We start from the raw sequence: 20,458 nt of genomic DNA on the forward strand, positions 1-20,458 counted from the left end.
TGGACAATCCAGCCTGCTGCGTGATAATGATTTTTCTCACAACCCACACACACAGCTTCATACCTGCACTCCAAATACCAAGAGGAAGGAATGGGCTCTTCTGTAACCCTCGCCGCCCCACATGTGAAATGGGTCCGATTGGCCACATTCCCACTTGAGGCTGGTCTGCAGGGGACCCAGAGGTTTCTAGAACCCTGCCAGGTCTTTGCGCCTGGAGTCGACTCCGATGTGTGAGGCCAGGACAGGCGAATCTGATGCCATATCCCTCCAGCATCTGGGCCACCTGTCCCACTAGAATCCCGAGAGGCTGTGTGATCAGGATGGTTTCACGTTCCAGCCGCTTCCGTTTCCCTGAGGGGATCTGGGCAAGTGTCTTAACCTCGCCGAACCTCAGTTTCCCTGCCTGGACATGGGACCAACTCTGGCCTAGCATGTGGCCTCTCTGGTAAGTGCCTTGCACAGTGATTACCATGATGGGCATGGTGTGCATCCCCCAACCCATCCCCAGGGTACAGAGACCAGGACTCGGGGTCCTCCTTCCCTAGCTCCTTTCCCGGGAAAGACAGAGGCTGGGCCTGAGGTGGACATATGCGTACAGGGATTTATCAAGGGATCCTTTTCCCCCATGAGATTGCAGTTTAGCAGAAACCTTTGCAGTTGAAAAAAAGTCAGAGCGTGGGTAGTTGAACTTCAAAGAGGTCTCCAGGGTCCCCTCTGGCGAAGCTCAGCTGTCGTCACTCGTGGGACCAAATGCACGTTTGGGTCTGAGTTACTCTTGGTTTTTGGGGTGCCATCTCTTGTGCACCAGCGGTTTCAGTTTTTACATTCTGTGGGAGCTGGTTTTTTGTTTGTGTTTTTGAGCTTGATTAAAGATTAATTGACATGCAACAAACGTATATAAGCATCAGCCTGTGCAGTCACGGTGGGGATCCTACCAACTGGGACCCTCACCAGGGTTCTCTGGGAAAGAGTTCTGGTGCCATAGGTGTGTGACCGGCGCAGCCCGCGGCTGGCCGTCTGCTCTGACCCAAGCCAGAAAGTGGACCTTTGGGGGCTGTCAAGAATCGCCCTCTGTGGCATGTGCACGGAGCTTTGGCATCAGCGCTGAGTTCTCTGTGCCTGGAGGTCTTTTCTAGAAAAGTCTATCAAGGTATGAAATGACCAGCAGGTGTCTGTTTGGGGTAGAGAGAATTGGTTTCTTCTAGGCAGATGCAAAACAGACTGTTCTGGCAGCCGCCGAAACCTGTCAGTTAGAGTTAGCGCTGGCACACCTCCCCCAGGTAAACAGCGGTGTGCTTTCTGCAACGGACCGGAGATCGAGATCAGTCAGAACTCACCGCTAAAGAGTTTCTAGGTAAAAGTTGTTGATTTGCAAAGGGAGAAACAGATTTTTTTTTAAGTGCAGGAAATGGCTGTGTGGGTGTCAGTGATTGGGCCTCGCGCCTGCGGCGACAGATAGCGGGATCCTGTGCCCCGGGCCCCACCCTTGCCACTTCCTGCAAGTGCAGCCCCGCGTTGCGGTTCCTGCAGCGCCCGGGTGACACCAGCTAGCGCGCCTTCACCGCTAACCAGCCAGTCACCTTTAACCTTTCCCCAATTTAATTATTATTACTGCTAATAACCTTTGCACCTTCAGGATAAAACCACGCACACACTGGTGATGTCTTTCTGCCCCTCTTCCCCTTCCCATAATCCTTCCAACACACACAGGACAATGGGAGACCGTTTAACCGGGGTCCTGTTTGGTTCAAGTGATTCTCAAAAAGTAAATAGATAAATAATCATTTCCCCCCTAGAACATGCGTCCCCTCCCACAGCTGTGACTGACTCCACACAGGGTGACTGGCTGTGGGATCTTTCTCTTGGGCGGTTTTCTGGTTGCCGCCCACACTTGGGCCAAGCCCGCTGGCTCGGTGGTCCGCTTGACCGTCCCGGGAGCTGCCACACAGGACTCGGTCAGGGAGGACGCCCCCGGTTCATCCGTGGCGCCAGCCGAGGTGTGTGCTTGGCTCTGAGATGCCAGGCTGGGGGTGAAGCCAGGGTGGTCATCCCTGGCCCGTGTGGGCTCCGTCCCCCTGTTTGTTGCACAAGATCCACTCTTAAAATGGCTTCACCAGTTGAGCCGTGCGGTTAGCACCTCAACCTTGAGCTTAACTACTTTAATTCCGTTCCCACGATGATTTCAGAGAGATAATTTGGTGGGTACCTGTGAAGTTCTAGAACGGGACAAAAGCAGTTCCCTGCCAGCTCGAGGAGCCTGGAATTATGGCCGTTGCCAGCCAGCCAGGGTTGGGGTACTCTAGGGGAGCCTCAGGCGCCCAGCCTGGCGGAGTCCTCCTTTCCCGCGGGCCACCCCCTGCCCGCCGGGAGCTTCTGTGCCAGGGCTGGGCGGGACCCCTGCCAGCGTGTGCTCGAGAGCCGGCTCCCAGCAGAGGGAGAAAAGCCATTGTCCTCTCAGCCTCTTAACCTGTAAAATGCCTGGAGATGAATTGCTCTTTGGGGTGAATTTCTGTTCTCAAAGTTGGCAGAGTTCAAAAATAGAAGCATTTGCCTACCTTAGCACACGCCCACCCTCCTGCGCCCGGAATCGAGCGGTGGATTGAGTGGGAGTTGAGTGACGCTCTTGTTGCCTATCGTTCAGCGGGGTGCAAGTGCCCAGGCTTGGGGTTCTGGAGCAGAGGAGTCAGGGCTCAGCCAGCTGGGCTCTGGTGGCGGGGTGTAGCAGGGCCTCGTGTTAGGGTACAGGCCCAGAGAGTGTGGACTCCCCTCTCTGGTGTCTGCGCATCCGTGTGAACGGACAGCAGCTGCCACCTTGACCCCGGCCCCCTCCCCGGCCGCCAGGGGCTGCCTCATGTACCTGCCCCCAGGCCTCCTGCAGCCCCTTGGTTCCACCTACAGCAAGGTGAGGGGGCCCAGGATGATGTTCCTTGTGCAGCCCTTGCTGTTCTGATGGGGTGAATGTGGTCCCTCATCTCTCACATTCAGAGCACTGAGTCAACCCCCGGCCGCCACCATTGTCAGTTGAAAAACAGCACATGTGTGTAATCTGAGTGGGTGGTGGGAACTGGCTGTAAAGGGAGTGAGAGTGGGCGGGTCCCCCATCTACTGCAGGCTCTCTGGCTCCTTTCATGCGGCCCCGACAACGGGAGGGGGCTCCGGGTGGGCTCTGCACCCCCTCTGCAGTGCACAAGTGGCTTCAAACTGGCTTCCAGACCCACCATGTGGCACCCTGGGGATTTTGTTAAATGTGGGCACGGCGCCTCTCTGCCCGTGCAGTGGTGGCGTTCTGGCAGCATTGGCACTGCTCTATAGGGAGGAACAAAGCCTGGGCCACCACGGCCCCAGGGCTCTCCCCACCAGGCTGTAGCTAACATATCCCTTGTCCCCCCCCAAGGCACCCTAGGCCCCTCAGAGGGACGAGGCAGGCCAGCACACAGGGCTGATTCAGCAGAGTGTGTTGCAGGCGCAAATCAAAGAACAAATATGATTTTTCAAAAAGCAGAACTGTGAGACCTGCCAGTCTGCATTATTTTAGTTGCAAAGACTCATCTGTGATTTGTAAATTCGTTTATATGTCATGTACCCACTCCCCGTTTTTGCTGCAGAACTAAAGTAGCCCCTGTCAGGTTTCTTATGAATGTCTTAGGAGCTTTTCGTGGAAACCTTGAAAATTGTATTTTTCAGTCCAAAGGATATTTGTCTTTTGAGGACCCTGAAAGTGTGGCTACTTTTCCCCCTTCTCTGCTTTTCCTTCTGACAGTGCGAAGACCCCACATCCAGTGGGCTCCTCAGCCTTGACTACCCTGGGCACCTCACAGAGAATGAAAAACGCATCAGTTCAGGGGGCGCCTGGTGGATAATAGTAAATATTTGTTCAGCTTTTCTCAACAATTCAGAACCAAACCTCATCCTGTTCCCTTCAATGCATTAAGCAGATTTTTCTTAAAATTCGGTAAATATTTTTAGTGGAAAATCTCAAGATTGTGATGGTGGGGACCTCAGATTTTATCTGCCGGCACTGTGCTGCTTGGCACGGCTTTGATCTGCCGGGCTTGCCTTCTCCTCGCGTGTGCATCAGCCACAGCGAGCGGGGCTGGTGTCTGCAGGACTCCTCGCCGGCAAGCCGCTTGGGTGGCCCTGTGGGTCACGTCCTGAGAAATTAGCTCTCCTCGCTCTCCCGCCCCATCCCGCCACAGGGGGACGTGTGTTTTTCACGTGTGTTGGTGAAAAGCGATCTTCTTCAGTAAAAAGTTCCCAAGTGATTATGGATGTGAAAGGTTGTGCTCCGAACAGCCTGCTTTCTCTCTCCCCCCAGTTAAGCTTTGTTGGTGGGTTTAAGGGGGCAGGAAGGGAGGCACCAAGGTGACAAGGAGTGCCTCCTCCCAGCCACAGCTCTCCTGTGTAGTATGACTCTCGGAAGCCTGGCGGTTGTGTAGGCGTCCCCTATAGTGTAGGACGAGTGACAGTTGTGTAGGCGTCCCCTGTAGTGTAGGACGAGTGACTGTTGTGTAGGCGTCCCCCGTAGTGTAGGACGAGTGACAGTTGTGTGGACGTCCCGTGTTGCAACGAATGGCAGTTTGGGAACGTCCTGTGTTGTGTAGGATAGTAGCTCAGGTGGGGCAGCTGTCCTGACCACAAACCTTTGTTTTTTATTTTTGTGTTTTGTTGTTTTTGTATTTAAGTCTCATCTACAGAACTGCATTTCCCAACTGCAGCCCTCAATCTTATAAATAGAACGCAGCAAGTATCTGGTTGGGATGAAAACATACACTCAGACTCATGTCTATTTCTGATATTTTCATTCATCCGATTTATTGAGACCCCCCCCCCCAAATCACCCAACCCTCTTACTTTTCTTCTAAGTAAAGAATTTCAAGCAAGAGAACCTGGCTTCTTTCAGTGTTCACATTTGTATGTTGAGGGGGGTTTGTGTTCTATCATTCTCTCCACTCACCGCCGCTGCAGGGACCCTCCCGGCAGAGAGCTTCCCGAGAGGCGAGGAGGGAGGGTCGGCACGGGCTTCACCACTGCTGGGTTGCCGGGGGCCTGTGTGGCCTCAGAAAGTTCAGAAGTAGGGGAATAAAAGACATTGCTACCAGGGTGGGGCCGGCCACCGAAGTTTTTTTTAACAGCACACACCGTGGTAAACGATCGGGTTCATATTGTTTTTGCTCAAGGCTGTCCTGTGTGTGGTTTCGGTGCACCGCTGGGGTAGCTGCTGAAACTGCTGCGGTTTGAAATAAGTCCTATTCTGTCCTATCCTCAACCTTGCGTTCCTCCCTCTGGTCATGAAGACTCCTCTGAGTGATGGAGAATCTCTCTGGGGGGCGCGGCAGCAGCTTCCAGCCAGCCCCCAGGACTGGAAGTCACAGGCTCCAGCCTCTGCAGTCACAGCCTCCCCTACGCTCGGGGCTCCCTTCCCTGGGCAGGTGTCTAGGAATGACAGGCCAGGTATCATCCTGGTTAGCTTTATACCAAAATTAAAAAAAAAAAAGGGTGATCTGTGCTCTCTTCACTGAATCACGCCCCAGTCAAGCTTTTTCCTCACTCTCAGTACCCGGAGCCATGGAAAGGCATAAAGCCGGGCAGCGACTTTGCTCAGGGGGCACGGAGGCAGATCGAGTTACTTTGTCCTGTTTGAGATGAGCAACACCTCAGAAAATCGGAAAAAAAACCAAAACAATTAAGGAGTTAGCAGAAGTAGTTACATAAAAGCAGGAACTAGCCCCAGAATGTTTTAAAAGAGCAGCTGCTAAAAATAAACGGGGGCGCAGAGTGGGAAGTTTGGACCAAGGGCAATCAGGGCGAGGGTTTCTTTGTAAAAAGCCTATGCTCGTGAGCATCGTGTCAGGCCGATCCGGGGATGCCACCGATTTCGCACGTGCCAGGTCCGATAATTCAGCCTCTGTGCCTGAGCACAAAAACAGATAACCGAGAAAAAACCGTTTGTTTTTCTCCCCCTCACGCCCCCGAAAACAGGAGCAGTTGATGTGCCCTGGTTTCATATTAACACAGTCATGATTTCTAAATAACAACGGTTTCGGCAGCAGAGCAAAACCAGTCCCGGGCTGTGCTTGACATGATTGCCAGTTCTCATCTCCCCGATCATCTCTTTGCTTGTCAGAAACCTCAACTTGACATTCTAGCTGGCTGGATTCTTAACTGCCCCCCACCCCCCACCAAAAACTGATTAAAAAAAAAAAAAATCCCCCAAAGCAGGGGAGGAAGGTCTTCTTAATTGAAAAAGGAAAAAAAAGAAGAGCGCACAAGTGGGCAATGATGTATTTATTTGAACATTTGGACTGTTGTGGTCGCTCTCAGGGCCTGGCTGGGGTCGACTGACCCACTTATCCCGGCTCAGATGTCTGCCCTTTGTGAGCAACTCCTGCAAGAAGTGCTCCAGGAAGTCAAGCAGCCGTCCACCCTGGACTTGCTGCTGGAACCAGAGGCTGCTCTGGGCCCTGGGCTTTTCAGCCTGTCCCTGGCAACTCTTACTTTTTCTTGGATTTGGATTTTGCTATTTGGTCCATTCTTTTAGTTTCTGATTTTAAAAAAATTAGCCCAAGAGTGCACCGATGAATACTTGTTGCCCTTTCTTGCAAAGGAGGGAAGCCAGATGCCTGTATCCCTTCCTGGCTCATCAGTGAGCTTCCCCCAAAAGCCTCAGGCCCCTCAGGATGGCCCCGTGGAGCCTGGGTGGTGGCACCCCGCCCATGAGGACCCCCACCAAGAAGAGGGGGCTGGTATTACTGGCACCTGCAGTGTGCTGAGCCCCGCCTACGTGGAGCTGACCCTCAGGTGTGCTGGAGGCTAGACCAAGACAGGTTGGTGCACGGGAGGTAGACAGGGCAGTGGGGAAGCCTGCGGGGGTGGAGTGAGCCCTGGAGAAGGGTCTTCCAGGGGAAGGGAAAGGCTGTGTCAGGGCCGGGGAAGACTGGCCGGGCTGGACAGTGCAGGGCGGTCAGCATGGTGGAAGTCGCTAGTTGCTATGGGAAGGAGGCCACGGTGGCCAGGCTGCAGGGACTGTGCCCGCTGAGGTCAGTGTCCCTTCCCTCAGTGTCGCCACCCCTCAGGACCGCGTCTCCCAGGGTGTCCCTGCCAGAGGCACACATTGTACCAGCTCAGTTCGCAGATGAGGACCCGTCACCGTGGGCCCAGAGAAGGCTGCAGGTGTTTCAGGCCCGCCCCTCCCAGCATAGTTCACTCGGGAACATGTCTGTCCGTCCACGATCACGCCCCAGGGATGCCATGGCTTGGGGTTTGGAGAGCGAGGCGGGGTCTGCATCTTAGTGCGCCCTGCAGGGGGACTCTGTGGTGGGTGTGGAGCACACCTGGGGCGTGGTGCTACTCCACCCTGCAGAAGGAGGCTGCCTGGGGGGACCGAGGAAGCAGGATGGTGGTGGCCAGTGCACACAGCTCAGCAGTTCAAGGGGAGGACACTTGCCCAGGGGCTGCACGTGCCCACCACGCTGCGCACGGGACATACGAGTGGCTCTGTTAGAGCAGAGAGCTGCAGTCGGGGGGTCCTCGGTTTCCTAGTGGGGCCCATAGGGGCAAGCTGTCCTGACCTCTAGGAATTGGAGCTGCGCCAGCCTGGCCTGGCATCGGCAGACCAGTAACGCTTGATTTACGAAAGCAGGCAGCCCATCCCAGGCCGAGCCCGGCTCCGGCAGCCGTGCACAGCCGGTGCTCTATTACCCTGTGAGAGTGTGCTAGGGCCGCCGTAACAAATACCACAAACTGGGTGGCTTAGACAGCCGAAACTGATCGTCTCACAGATTTGGAGGCTGCAAGTCCGAGATCAAGGTGTAGGTCGGGTTGGTTTCTCCTGAGGCCTCTCTGCTTGGCTTGTAGACAGCGTCCTCCCCCCCCGTGTCTTCCCGGGGTCTCCGCTCTGTGCATGTCTGTGTCCGACTCTCCTCTGCTTCCAAGATCACCAGTCCTATTGGATTAGGGCCCACTCATAGGACCTCATTCTAATTTAATTACTTCTGCAAAGATCCCGTGTCCAAAGACAGTCACATTCCGAGGTACTGGGCGAGAGGACCTGAACGTAGTGAATTGGGGGGTGTTGCGAGGGGAACCAATTCAGCCCATCACAACCCCACTTCATGGATAAGGAAACTGAGGCTGAGAGAGCAAGGCTGAGTGGGGTGGTGGCCGTGCTTTGCACCGTCTTCCAGGGGCCCACACCCCACTCCCTGCCCAGGGCCGAGCTGGGAGGGCTGAACACAGGCATGGGGAGACAGCGGGTCACAGGCGTTTGAGGTGGAGGTGCCATCTGGGCAGAGGGACTGTCTGAAAAGAAGCCCTGGGTTGGGGGGTCCTGGGGGGGGGAGGGAGGTGCCGCTCAGACCCTGGAGGGCGGTTGGGGGGTGAAGTTGGGAAGGGTTCCGTGTGGGCTGTAGGGCCTTCTGGATTCGCCACAGCGGATGCGGGGCCCCAGGGCAGGGCCAGGCACGGTGGAGCTTGCATGTTAGAAAGCTCCGTTCAGCAGAGGGGTCTAAGCAGCGGGCCCTGCCCTAGGCAGCGGGGACACAGCTGAGGACAGCAGGGCCCTCACCCTCGTGGAGCTCACGTTCTGTTGGGAAAGAGAGAAAACACACAGCAAGTGACATAATAATGACGGAGCGTGACGAGGGCTGCAGAGGTGTCTGAGCCACAAGTGGGGAGGGCGGCCTCTGTGTGTGCGGCACCCACAAGAGGAAGAGCGTTCCAGCCTGGGCAGCAGCAAGCGCAGAGGGCTGCGCTGGGCAGGGGCAGGATGGCCGAGGCTGGGGTGTGTATTCCCAGAGCAGCGGGGAGAGCTCGGCAGTGTCGGGTCAGCTCTGCGTTAAAAGGCCACCTTGCTGGGTGCGGACGGCCCATGGGGTGAGAAGCTGAGAGGGTGAGCAGCCAGTGGCTGTCGCAGGGGTGATTCCCAGGGACCCGGGAGAGGTGAGGACCACTTGCCTGAGGTGGTGGTGCGGCCATGTGGACCAGAGCACCCTGCCTCACGCCCACCCTCCCTCCTGCCCAGGGTGCCCCTGGGCTCCGCCTGGCTGCCCACTGCTCCCAGCTGCACAGCCTGGAGTTGACACACTGCCGGGCAGGTCTTGCCCAACCCCTCCCGCCAGAGCTGCACGCTCGCCTCTGAAGAGAGGGGAAGGGGTCCGCGGCAACACGGTAGCGCTCTCCGGTCACTGTGGTGCTGGGCCTGGGAGGCCTTGGCTCACCCATCGGCTCGACCCTTGGACCAGGGAGTAGCCTGGTTGTGTAAGGTGGCCTTGGGGGAGGCATTTCTTCAAAGCCAGCACCCAGGTCGCCCTGCTCTCTGAAGCCTAGGGGCTGGGGTCCAGGAGGGAGAGGAGGAGGCAGGATAGCCGACAGCAGGGAGAACGTCTCAGGGAGGGGCATTTGGTGCTGGGTGGGGTGGGCAGCCTGAAGTCTGTGGCTCTGTCACAAATAGGAGAGAAGGGACCAGAGGTAGAGAACTCAGCCTGCACAGAAGATGGGTCGTGGGGATCAGCCCCAGGACTTCACCCTGAGAAGCAGTTACCCTGGGGGAGAGAGGCCCTAATTCCTGCTGTGCCGCGGGCCTTGGCACCGCCCTTCTGGGGAAGGGCCCCCCACCCAGGGGCTTTGTCGGGGGCTCACCTGGCTTATTGGGCCTCAGGGCTGACTGAACTGATTTGTGGCCACAGGGAGAGGTTGACCGATGTCCCAGCCTACAGCCTCCTCTCCACCCTCCCTTCTTGGTCGGGGTGCATCCTGTCGGAGCCTGGGACAGGCAGTGTGACAGGGAAGGTCAGGCTGCATGGGCACACCTTCTGACCCACAGCCCCACCTCCAGAAACGTCTCCTATAAATAAACACACGTGCGTGGGGGTGCTGCTCGTGACAGTGAGAGCCTGCAAAGGCCAGGGGTCAGCAAAGGGGCCCCATTAGGCCACAGGCAAGGGCATAGAGGTGCTCCGCTCTGACCGCAGGAAGCAACAGAGGGCTGGGTGCAGGGCTGCATGTGTCTCAGAGTCCTGGGCAAGCCTCGGGAAGTTAAGACTCTCGGTTTCCTTGAACAAGCAAAAAGAAACCAGCAGCAGCTCTGACGGGAGGGGGCGGCTTGGGACCTCTGTGTTCCAGCTGTCGGTGGGGGCATCCATGCACTGGCATCCCCCGCCCACCCAGAAGTCCCGATTCAGGTGGGATGGGGTGTGGGGATTTTAACCAGTGCTTCTGGTGGGCTCGGCGCCCATCTCTTCTCCGTGGGCTCTCCCAGGTGGGACCGCGTCACTGGTAACTCGAATTTCTCATGCATGGGTGAAGCTGACAGAGACAGGGTGGCATTTGTACCTTACGGCCACCCAGCTGCTGCGTCGAGTGACAAGTAAATAAACTTGCGTGTCCGGGGGGGCCTCAGGCCAGGCTCTCACAGGCCCCACACACACTGAGCCCTGCTTGCGCAGGCACTGCGGTGCCGGATGCTGAGTGGCCTGGAGTGGGGCGCAGCCCCGTGCAGCCCCGAGGAGCACGCCGTGCACCAGTCACCCAGTCTGACCCCTACCTCTTCGTTCCCACTTCCCAGACAGGAAACTGAGGCCAGCTGGGGCTGAGGGGTTTGTCCTCATCTGGGTCTCAGAACTAAGGGTGACAGAGGCAGGAGTCGTTAGGGACACCTTGAGGCTGTCAGAAATGTGGCCTGGGAAGCAGCGTCAGAGAGGGTGGTTTTGGAGCTGGGCACGGAGATGGACGTGCGGGCAGGTGGGGTGGCGGAGGCGAGCAGGGTGAAGAAGGCAGGTGTCCTGGGCTCAGGTGCTACAGGGGTCAGCTGTAGCTCAGGGCCAGGGGCATTCTCTGGACGTGCAGCTGGATGTCCAGGGTCTTCTGTGGAATGTGACCCTCGGCTTTTGGGTTCTTTTTGCGCATTACTTTGAAATTGCAAGAGTAAACATAGGCAGCTCAGTTAACAAATCAGAATCGTGTTAAGTATCCTCGAGCCTCTAGCCCGGGCTTGGACACAGAGCTGCCACATTGAACGTTTCACCCCCTGGGTTACCCCAGTACCCTGGGCAGCTGTTGGGCAAATGAGTGGCATCAGGTAGGAACCTGGCCTGCAAAACAGGCAGATCCCTGAGGCTCATCACGTGGGCCCCCCGCCCCCTCTTGCCAAGCAGGCCTGGAGAAGGTTCAGGTTCCTAGCGGATTGTTCTGACATATTGGCAGGATTTGTTGGGAGAAGCCACCTGTCCTCAGGCCATACCCCCGAAGCATGGCCTCACAACCTCATTTCCCTCCAATTCTAAACACCTCTCTCCCGCGTCCCCGTGGAGATCTGCCTTGCCGGGACCGGGGCATCCCAGAGCCACCCTCTTGGCAAGAGCCCAGAAAGGCCCAAAGCCTGCCCCTTGGAGCCAAAGGGACAGAAGCGGGAGCTGGAAACGAATTTAAACCCAGGACGGCAGAGTGGGTTTGTCTGGTGAGCTGCCTCCGGACCCTCACGACTAACACGGCTAACTCTACACACACCACATTATGAAACTAATCGCCCTGTTTAGTTGCAAGTAATCTCCACCCCCTTTTTTTTAATTGTTGGAAGCTTGCAGTGTATTTTTCTGCTCAGCCATGACTTTTTAAAAACTCAGTGTGATAGTAAATGTGTTGCCATGCTAAAATGAATCACTTTGAAACACGCCTGCATGTGAGCTTTTTAAAGATGATGTAAATTTTAGCTGCGGTGGGAGGGGAGGGGAGGGGGTCATCTGAAGTGGTTTTCTTGTAACGCCCACAAACCATTAAGCCTCCGGGATAAATGGAGAGGAAAGCCAAGATCCACGCAGATTCCCCGGGGTCCGTCCCATGAGCGGCATTCCAGCTCTTTCCAAAGAGGGATAGGGTTTCCCAGGGAGCTGGTGCCCGGCTCTTCAGTCAGGACTCTGTTCTGTCTGTGGTCAGTAACTTGTATTTCTTTTTTTTCTCCTTTTTTTTTTTTTTTTCTTCTCCTAAACTTTCCAGGTAAAAGTACACCCGTAAGCCAGCTTGGTTCTGCAGACTTTCCCGAGCCCCCCGATCCATTCCAGCCACTCGGGGCTGACAGCAGTGACCCGTTCCAAAATAAAAAGGGGTTTGGGGACCCGTTTAGTGGAAAAGATCCATTTGCTCCCTCCTCTTCAGCTAAACCTTCTAAAGCCTCCTCCTTGGGCTTTGCAGACTTCACCTCTGTAAGTTAAGTTCTCCGCCTCCGCGCCATTCCCTCCCCTCCCTACGCTTGCAGCTTCTTTGGGGGTATTTCTTTTTTGTCTCTTTCGAATGGCAAACCTCCTCCTGGCTCAAGTCTCCCGGTACCTCACACCATCACCCGTGTTATTTATTCTGTACTGCTGCTTTCTGTAAGAAAAACGGTTTCTCAATAAAAAAAAAAGAGCTCTGGTTTGGATACTCTGTGATAAGGGCACGTTTTCTTCCAGCAGGGTGGCCCAGTATGCCTGTTTTTCTGTCCTTCACGGTAGACTCTTTGTATTAGTTCTGTTGCCCAGAGCCTGTTGTGTTCATTGATTTTTTTGGAAGCCACGACATCAGACGCTTCTGAAGTACGAAAACAAGACTGCTAAAGTTACATTCGGGTCTTGCTGTCCTCAAAAAAGTCTTTGTGGGGGAGTTCTGATGGTCCCACCCAGTGCATTTTGGGCAGCAAGTGCGAATTGAAGGACCCAGCCGGATCACATGAAGGGAAAGCAAATTTGATTTTTTAGAACTTTTATTTCAGTTACCAGCTACAATGAAAACTGAAATGCAACCTAGAACAGCCACTCTGAATCCCCTTCCTTTTGCAGGGAAAACCCCCCAAAACTCAGAAAGCCATTAGCAGAGTTAAGTGCCTTTTTCGAAGCTAATCCAGGGATTTTGAAGGTCTGGTTTTGTGTCTTGGTGTGAAAAAAGATTCCAGATTGTAAAACGCTGTCACATTAGAGTGTTTTCAGTACCCTCATCAGTACCCAGAGATCTTGTTCTCAGAGAGCTTCAGACGTTGTCTTCCCAGAACCAGTTTCACTGTCTGTTGCGCACCTGTGTTTTTTAAAAGGTTTTCTTCCCTCGATTTTGCAGTTTCCTCGTTCGTTGTGAGATGTGTTGTTTATAGATGCTTCCACTCCTAGAATATCCGTCTTAAAGCACGCTCTGCCATATCAGTGCCCAGTGAACACCCAGTTCCTTTCAGATCCACCTCGCGCACAGCTGTCGTGGCTTATTGAAATCGCCCAAGACGCCGACACATTCCTGGCTCTTGGCGACCTGTAAATATTTTATGACTGCAGTTAGCGGGGTTGTGCTGACAGCCAGGGCACAGTGTGGATATATATACAAGTGGCAACATTGTTAATAAAAGCCAGAAACAAAACCCGCTTTATCTACAGTTTCTTAGATAGCACTGCCTTTATTTTTCAATGGAAAAACTGTGAAACACTGATGAAAAAAAATAGAGCTATTCACACATGACTCAGGTACTCTAGGGTAGGGCGGAAGGGTAAGTGGATTTGAATGGCAATTGGAAGAAATGACTGTTCGCTCTCTGAAATGCACAGTTCTATTTCCTGTGCCCACCCCCCCCCACCCCCAGCTGGTTTTTGGAAAATTTTTTTTTTAAAACCCCAAGATTTCAAGTTATCATTTGACACATCATTTCTGGTCATTCCAGCACAGTTGTTAACATCGATTTTAAAACACCCCTGGGATTTAATCACCCTCAACTGCAGGTGAGGAATTGGATTCTGCCCAGTTTGCAGCCCTGCTGTTTTACGTTTAAAATCACCTTTCCCGCTTCAGACGCCCCAGTCTTTCCAGGGGAAATCACCTGACTGGGAGATCCAGCCCACTCTAATGGGATGGGATGCATGGGAGGCAGGACACCTAATTGGTTTGGTTTGTCCCCTCAGTCATACCATGGTCCAAAACATGGTCAAAAGTGTCCCACCTCCAGGGACTCAGGATGTCCTTGCGTTTTCATGGCGTCCGGGGGCTCAGTCCATTGGCTGGTGGTTTCTGTGTTCACTGGACCTCAAAGATACATGCCAACTCGAGGCCAAAGTCGGTTCCTCTGGTTTGTGCACTTCAGCTTCCCTGAGTAAATGCAGAGAGGTCTCTAACTGCCCAGCAGCCTGGCAGCGTGACTCTTTCAGATTGGATGTTCTAAGCGTGCCATCAGGACATGTTGTTACCCGTGCAAAAGCAGCTTGGTCCGTGTTGGAGTTCAGTGTCACAGGTGTACTCAATCCCGCCCCCCTTGGCACCCCAGCTCTGCCACTCTGGAACCCTCTCATTCATAAGCCCCCAGTTTCCATCAGTGGGTTACTTGTGCTTGTAGCGGCTCACAGGAACTCTCTCTGGTGTTTGTTTTAAAACCAGCCTTTCTGTCTTAGGTGAACGTGTTTACTAGGAAGTAGTATTTAGAGGTGAGCAAAACAGCGCTTTCTTTTGGGAAGTCTGCATTAAGAGCAGAGCAAATATCAGACGGGATCAGTCACGCTTTGCGTCGTCAAACGAGTCAGATGCTTCCCTGGTGGCGCAGTGGTTGAGGGTCTGCCTGCCGATGCAGGGGACACGGGTTTGTGCCCCGGTCCGGGAAGATCCCACATGCCGCGGATCCCACATGCATTATCCTGCTATCCTTGCGATAGCAGGATAAGCGAGTTAATGGGAAGTGGCTAGAAGTGTCCCCACGCGTGGTGATGGCAGATGGGTGCACATGTCGATCCCTGGGGAGGAAGGGTGCCGGTGCTTCACGTGCCTCTTCAGAGGCCTCTGAACCTCGGATTTCTGTGGAGAGGCCGCCGAAAACAAACCGCTTAGAGTCCGTCAGGCCCCAGCGCGGGAGGTATCTCGGAAGAGCAGAATGCTCGTGCCCAGCCGGGTCTCGGTTCCTCGACGGCACAAGAGTGAAGCAGAAATCGGAGCTTGCCGTTTACCGAGCAGCTCCTGCACCCTCAGGTGGTCCAGATTCGCGCCGGCGTGTAACGCATCCAGGTCAGAGGACAAGAGCGCGGCCCGGTCAAGGTATCTCCACCGGGGCCGGGGGAAGGATTTTCTGCTGCTCCGAGACACAGAGGGAGCCACAGAGAAGCCCCTTCCTCCAGTATCCCTCAGACATCACAGCCCGTTGTGCTCCTCAAGTGCAAGCAGACCACGTGCCTGCTGCGAGTCTCCATCCTGGATCCTAAGCTGGCCTCAAACCAGTCCACTCTGAAGGCATCTAGAACGTTCCTGTCAGCACGTTTACTGTGAACACACAGACTCCTTGAGCAGGAGGCACCCGGGCTGAGCAGGCACCGTGGCGTGGGCCCAGCCTGCCCGTCCCTGGCCACGTGACCTCAGCCAATCCCTTGACCCCTCCGGGCCTTGGTTTTCAGCTTTGGTGTGGACCACCCCGGTCATTACTTGTTGGCCCCTACCCGCCCCCTCCTCTGAGCTGGCAAGGGCGAGGCCCCTGTCAGCCCAGCTGTCCCCTCCCGCTGCTGTCAGCAGCACCGCAGTCATTCCCATCAGCATTTGTTGTTTTTTCCTTGTTTTTCTCCTGAAGAGGTGTTGAAAAATTCCCCAAAGAATACGGTGGGGCGGTGGAGGGGGGAGGGCGATTATCTGTGACCAGTGGTGGAAACACGAGGGGCGGGGACTGGCTTTCAGGAGTCCAACTTGGAGACCCATCAGCCCTCTGAGCATTTTTCTGGGCAGTTTCTCTAGAAAACAAGGACCAGCCTTTGTTCCCGGGGACAGCTCCTCTTCGTGCTGACCCTCACCTGCCCCTGTCTGACTCCCCAGGCAGGTGGAGAGAGGCCTCCCGGGCTGTCCTGCTTCCTCCTTCTCCTCCTCGGGGCCACATCCAGCTCCAGCGCAGCCTCCCCCCACCCAGCCCTTCCCTGCCCCAGTCCCCGCTGTCGGGCCCTGCCTCACCGGCACACTGGCTGTCAGGTCATGAAACATTGAGAAGCTGCCAACCCCATCGCCCCGTTCGCTTGCCCAGGGAGCCTCCTCAGGAGACTCTTAGCTCCCTTCTGGGGCCTGTAAGCCCCTCGAGGTCCGGCCCCTTCCACCCTGTGCTCTTCTGGCAGCACCAAGTTTGAGCACTTGGCGCCCAAGAGCTGGCACCTCACTGGGGATGGTGCCCAGACCTCCAGGGCCTGTCCTGTGCCCTCAACTCTGCAGTTACAGCTGACCACTGCCATCCCCACTGCCCCCCGAACCAGGGAGGAGGTCCAGAGTCCCGAGGGCCCAGGCTCTGCAGCCACCTGCACCTCCACCCCCAGGCCTCAGTGTTCTCAGCTGTCAGCCCACCTCCTGGGTTGCCACTCAGACTGTGTGTGTGTGAAGAAGTAGCCATGAATTCCTGTCTCTGTTCCTTCCGCGGGGCTCCTGGTGGGTCTGCCGGGGCCTCCACAAGAGCCTCTCTCAGGTTGGGATTGTCTGTAGGTCTGTTTGTTCCCGAGTGGCGCCAGGCCCCTCTTTACCTTTGGTGTGTCATCCAGTGCTTAGCAGAGAGCCAGCCAGAGTCAGTGCACGGAAGAGAGACGCTGATCCAGGCAGGCCAGGGGTCCGAATGGGCTGCAGCTCTGCTCGGGGCCAGGGGTGCTGGAGGCCCCTCAACTGGAGGCAGAGTACAGCAACTGGGGGCCTCGGGGGGTTGGGGACCCCCACCAGGGGAAGAGCGTGTGAGGTCTGGCTTTGCTTTTCTTTCCATAGAGCTAAGGTACCCCGAATGGTTTGAATTCACCCATCTCAGGATCAAAACGATTTCTTCCCTTGTTTTAAAAAATGATTCTTTAAAAAGTTGAACCTTTCGGAAAAGGACCCCAAGAATAAAAAACTCCTGGACCAGATGGCGGTGTAAATGCCAGGGCTCCTGTAAACGTCCAAGTACAAGGCGGCTCTGAGCGTCTCCCAGAGCTCCTGGGACTGTGGCTGAGACGGAGATGCTGTGTTTCAGGACCTCATCATCTTGCTTGGCCTCAAGGCCCCTTTACGCGTTTGAGACTCAGAGATCTGTTTGAACCGGAACTCTCCAGCCCCAGCGCCTCTCACCTGGGCATCAAGGCCCGTCGAGGCCCAGGCTCCGTGGGGTTTGCTGTCCCAGCTCCTTGGGGTTCCGCTGACTCTGCTCCCCAGCTGCTTCCAGAGACGCCCCTGCCGTCCCCCGAGAAGAGGCCCCGCGGGCGTGCTGTGGGGGGGAGTCCCTGGAAGTCTCTCAGTGTCCCCGATATCATGCCTGGCTTCCGCCTGCTTCAGGTCCCTGCAGGGACGGGACGGCTGGTTTCTCTGGTGGCAGTTAAGGTCAGACTCAGCCCTGTGTCTCAGTGCATTGACCCCTTCCAGACTGGGGGGCAGGACTGGGGCGTGCGCGTCCCCTCCCCCTCGCCAACCAAGACATGGGCTGCCGGCGTTTCCTGGTCTTCACCTGCACACCGGGCACCTTCCCGCACACACCCCAGCACTGCGTTTCCCCGCACCCACCCGTCCACCCACGACAGGCCTCCGCCTCCTCGCCCAGCAGCACGCCCCCACCCCTCCCCGCCCCAGCAAGCAGGCAGCCAGCGCCGGGGCCGTGTAACCCACCCTCCGTTTTTCCTTCGCAGTTTGGCAATGAGGAGCAGCAGCTGGCGTGGGCCAAGCGGGAGAGCGAGAAGGCGGAGCAGGAGAGGCTGGCGCGGCTGCGGCGGCAGGAGCAGGAGGACCTCGAGCTGGCCATCGCGCTTAGCAAGGCTGACATGCCCACCGCCTAGGCGCGGGCCCCGTGCTCGCGCCCGCCGGCAGCACGGCCGCGGGCCAGGCTTGCCACAGGCGAGGCCTCGGAAGTCCCTATAGATAGACGCACACTCGGTCTCGGCAGTCCCCGCTTCACGTTGTGACATGTCGCAGCCACTGTTATGTCAAGGGCTCGCTGGTCGGAGGGCCTCGGGCTCTGGGTGGCTCACCCAGGGCACGGAAACACAGCTCATCCCAGTGCAGGAGGCCCGAGGAGACGCCCAAGGATCCATCTCTTCGCTGTGACATCCCCGTCTCCCTCCCGGAACCAGCAGGACGAGCAGAGGAAAGCGCCTGTCTCCTGCCTTTCATCCCCTGCTCACAGCTGGGCAAGTACCAGCGTGCGGGGCGCACCCCACCCCGTCGCCTCCCCGACCTCCTTCTGAGACAGACACCCCAGTGATGTATGCATTCATTGTATAAAATTTAAGTTTGAATGATTAATATAAAATATTTTAATACAAAACACTAGAATTCTTTTTTTCCCTCTCTCTTTTCCACTTAAACGTTGTTTTCCTTGCATTAACGTTCACACGTGATGTCACATGAGGCAGACCAGGCAGAGGTGGAAGACCAGGTCGAACGTTCCCGGTTAAATCCTAAGTGTTTGAGCAGAGAAAGCCAGTTTTGGAAGTTTTCAAGGGTCACCCTGTCCCTCGGGATGCAGCGTGCTTCTGAAATGGTGGGCTGTGACCTCACTGCGACTGGGGCAGGTGGCCCTTTGTCCCAGCAGTGCAGTTTGAAACGAGATTCCTGCATACAGTTCACTGGGGCCTCGTCTGGTCTGCACGAGGGGTGAGGCCGGCAGGGTGGTCTCCACAGAGTCAGCACGCGGGGAGAGCTTTCCACCGGGATGCAGCTGAATTCCCCTAGAACCTTCCAGAAGCTTGGACTTAACTGTTGGGACGACCTCAGGAGTTGATGAGGATATCGCAGATTTGCCCCCTGCTTTGCTTCTCACGTCCCCAGGGAGACGAGACAGCCCCGGCCAACTTCCCTTGGGTAAAGATGATCAAAACTTGTGAGTCTGAGTGGCCTGAACCTCTGACCTTAAAACCATGCAGGAAGGGGGTGAGACACCATTGCCGGGACTTAATTATTTATATTTTATTTATTTACTTTTGGTTGCGTTGGGTCTTCTTTGCTGCATGTGGGCTTTCTATAGTTGCGGCCAGCGGGGGCTACTCTGCATTGCGGTGCCCGGGCCTTTCATTGCAGGGGCTTCTCTTGTTGCAGAGCACGGGCTCTAGGCACACGGGCTTCAGTAGTTGTGGCGCATGGGCTCAGTAGTTGTGGCTCGGGGGCTCTAGAGCGCAGGCTCAGTAGTTGTGGTGCACGGGCTTAGTTGCTCCATGGCATGTGGGATCTTCCCGGACCAGGGCTTGAACCCATGTCCCCTGCGCTGGCAGGCATATTCTGAAGCACTGTGCCACCAGGGAAGTCCCCAGTTGCCAGGACTTAAAGAGGCCCATAATGTTGCACATCAGAAGGAGCCTTTACTGGAAATGGCAGGGCACGCACAGGCCCTGTTTCTAGGTATCTGTGGCTCTGGTACCTAGAAACCCTTCTCTTGAAAAATTCCTTTTCAGTGTGTGTTCTGGGTCTCTGGGTCCCAGTCTTACCTTCTCCCCTTCCTTCCCCGGCTAGGGCAGGGCTGTTGACAGCCCCCTACCTACCCCAAATGCTTTATCCCGGCCAGGGAATCATTCTGACAGAGGCACTTACTTGCTTGTTTTTGCATTTTAATAAACTTAATTTTTTTAGACCAGTTTTAGATGTGCAGAGAAATCACAAAGATAATACAAAGAGTTCCCATAAACCCCTCACGATTTCCTCTCTTTTTAACATCTTACCTCAGGCTGGTACATTTGTTATTGAAGGAACCCCATATTGAGATATGATTATTAACTAAAGTCCACACCTGATTCATATCTCCTCAGTTTTTTCCCTAATACCCTTTTTCTGTCCCAGGATCTCACATGGCATTTGGTTGTCGTGTCTCCTTAGGTGCCTCTGGATTGAGTTTCTCAGACTTTCCTTGGTTTCGATGACCTTGACAGTTTTGAGGAGTGGTCAGCTGTCTTGTATGTTGTCCCCCATTGAGATCTGTCCATGTTTTTCTCATGGTTAGCCTGGGGTGACGGGTTTGGGGAGGACCTCAGGGGTGAAACGCCCTTCTCATCACATCGTATGGAGTCCATGTCATCAATCGGATTCATCACCATTGATGTTGACCTGCATTACCTGAGGATAGATTGCTTTCGAAAGACAGTTTTTCAGACCCAGGTATGTAGTTTCACAGTCTTGCATCAGACCGATACTCTGTGAGATTGAAAGTAAACCATAAACTGGTGTTTACGACAGATTTAGGGGAATGTAGAGATCAACCAGGACAACCCAAGCCCTTGGTAGTCTTTCTGAGGTCCTGGAGTGGGTGGGCTTCCTCGGTGCCCGTGGAAGGGCCTTGCCTCTCTGCCGTGACGTGGGTCTGGGACCTGGTGCCTGGTGCCGAGGCCTGTGGGCTTCCTAGCCTCTGACGTGCCCCTAATCCTCTCTGGAAGAGCTAGCGGCTCCGGGAACGTGGCTGGAGGTGATCCCTAAGGCTTTTTCTTCCTGCAGTGGAACCATCAGAATAAATCCGAAAGCCCCATGCTGTGTACCCCTACAATTATATCCCTTTGGGGAAGGCACTGACCAC

At 55.4% G+C, this 20,458-nt stretch overlaps 1 protein-coding gene across 30 annotated transcripts in view; it reads left to right on the top strand.

Annotated features, from left to right (window-relative positions):
* The window catches only part of EPS15L1 (epidermal growth factor receptor pathway substrate 15 like 1), a 99,727-nt gene extending 81,501 nt beyond the window's left edge, over positions 1-18,226 (top strand). For 13 of the 30 annotated variants that reach the window (XM_033401534.2, XM_004277600.4, XM_033401543.2 and 10 more), the window contains 2 exons: positions 11,989-12,194; positions 17,592-18,226. In XM_033401534.2, the coding sequence (XP_033257425.1) occupies positions 11,989-12,194; positions 17,592-17,738 (353 nt within the window). In that variant the 3' untranslated portion in view covers positions 17,739-18,226. The other 17 variants (XM_033401542.2, XM_033401547.2, XM_033401559.2 and 14 more) reach the window with 9 other exon arrangements.
* The last annotated feature ends 2,232 nt before the right edge of the window (positions 18,227-20,458 follow it).

The sequence above is a fragment of the Orcinus orca genome, chromosome 3 (assembly GCF_937001465.1).
Source record: "Orcinus orca chromosome 3, mOrcOrc1.1, whole genome shotgun sequence".
Lineage (NCBI taxonomy): Eukaryota > Metazoa > Chordata > Mammalia > Artiodactyla > Delphinidae > Orcinus > Orcinus orca.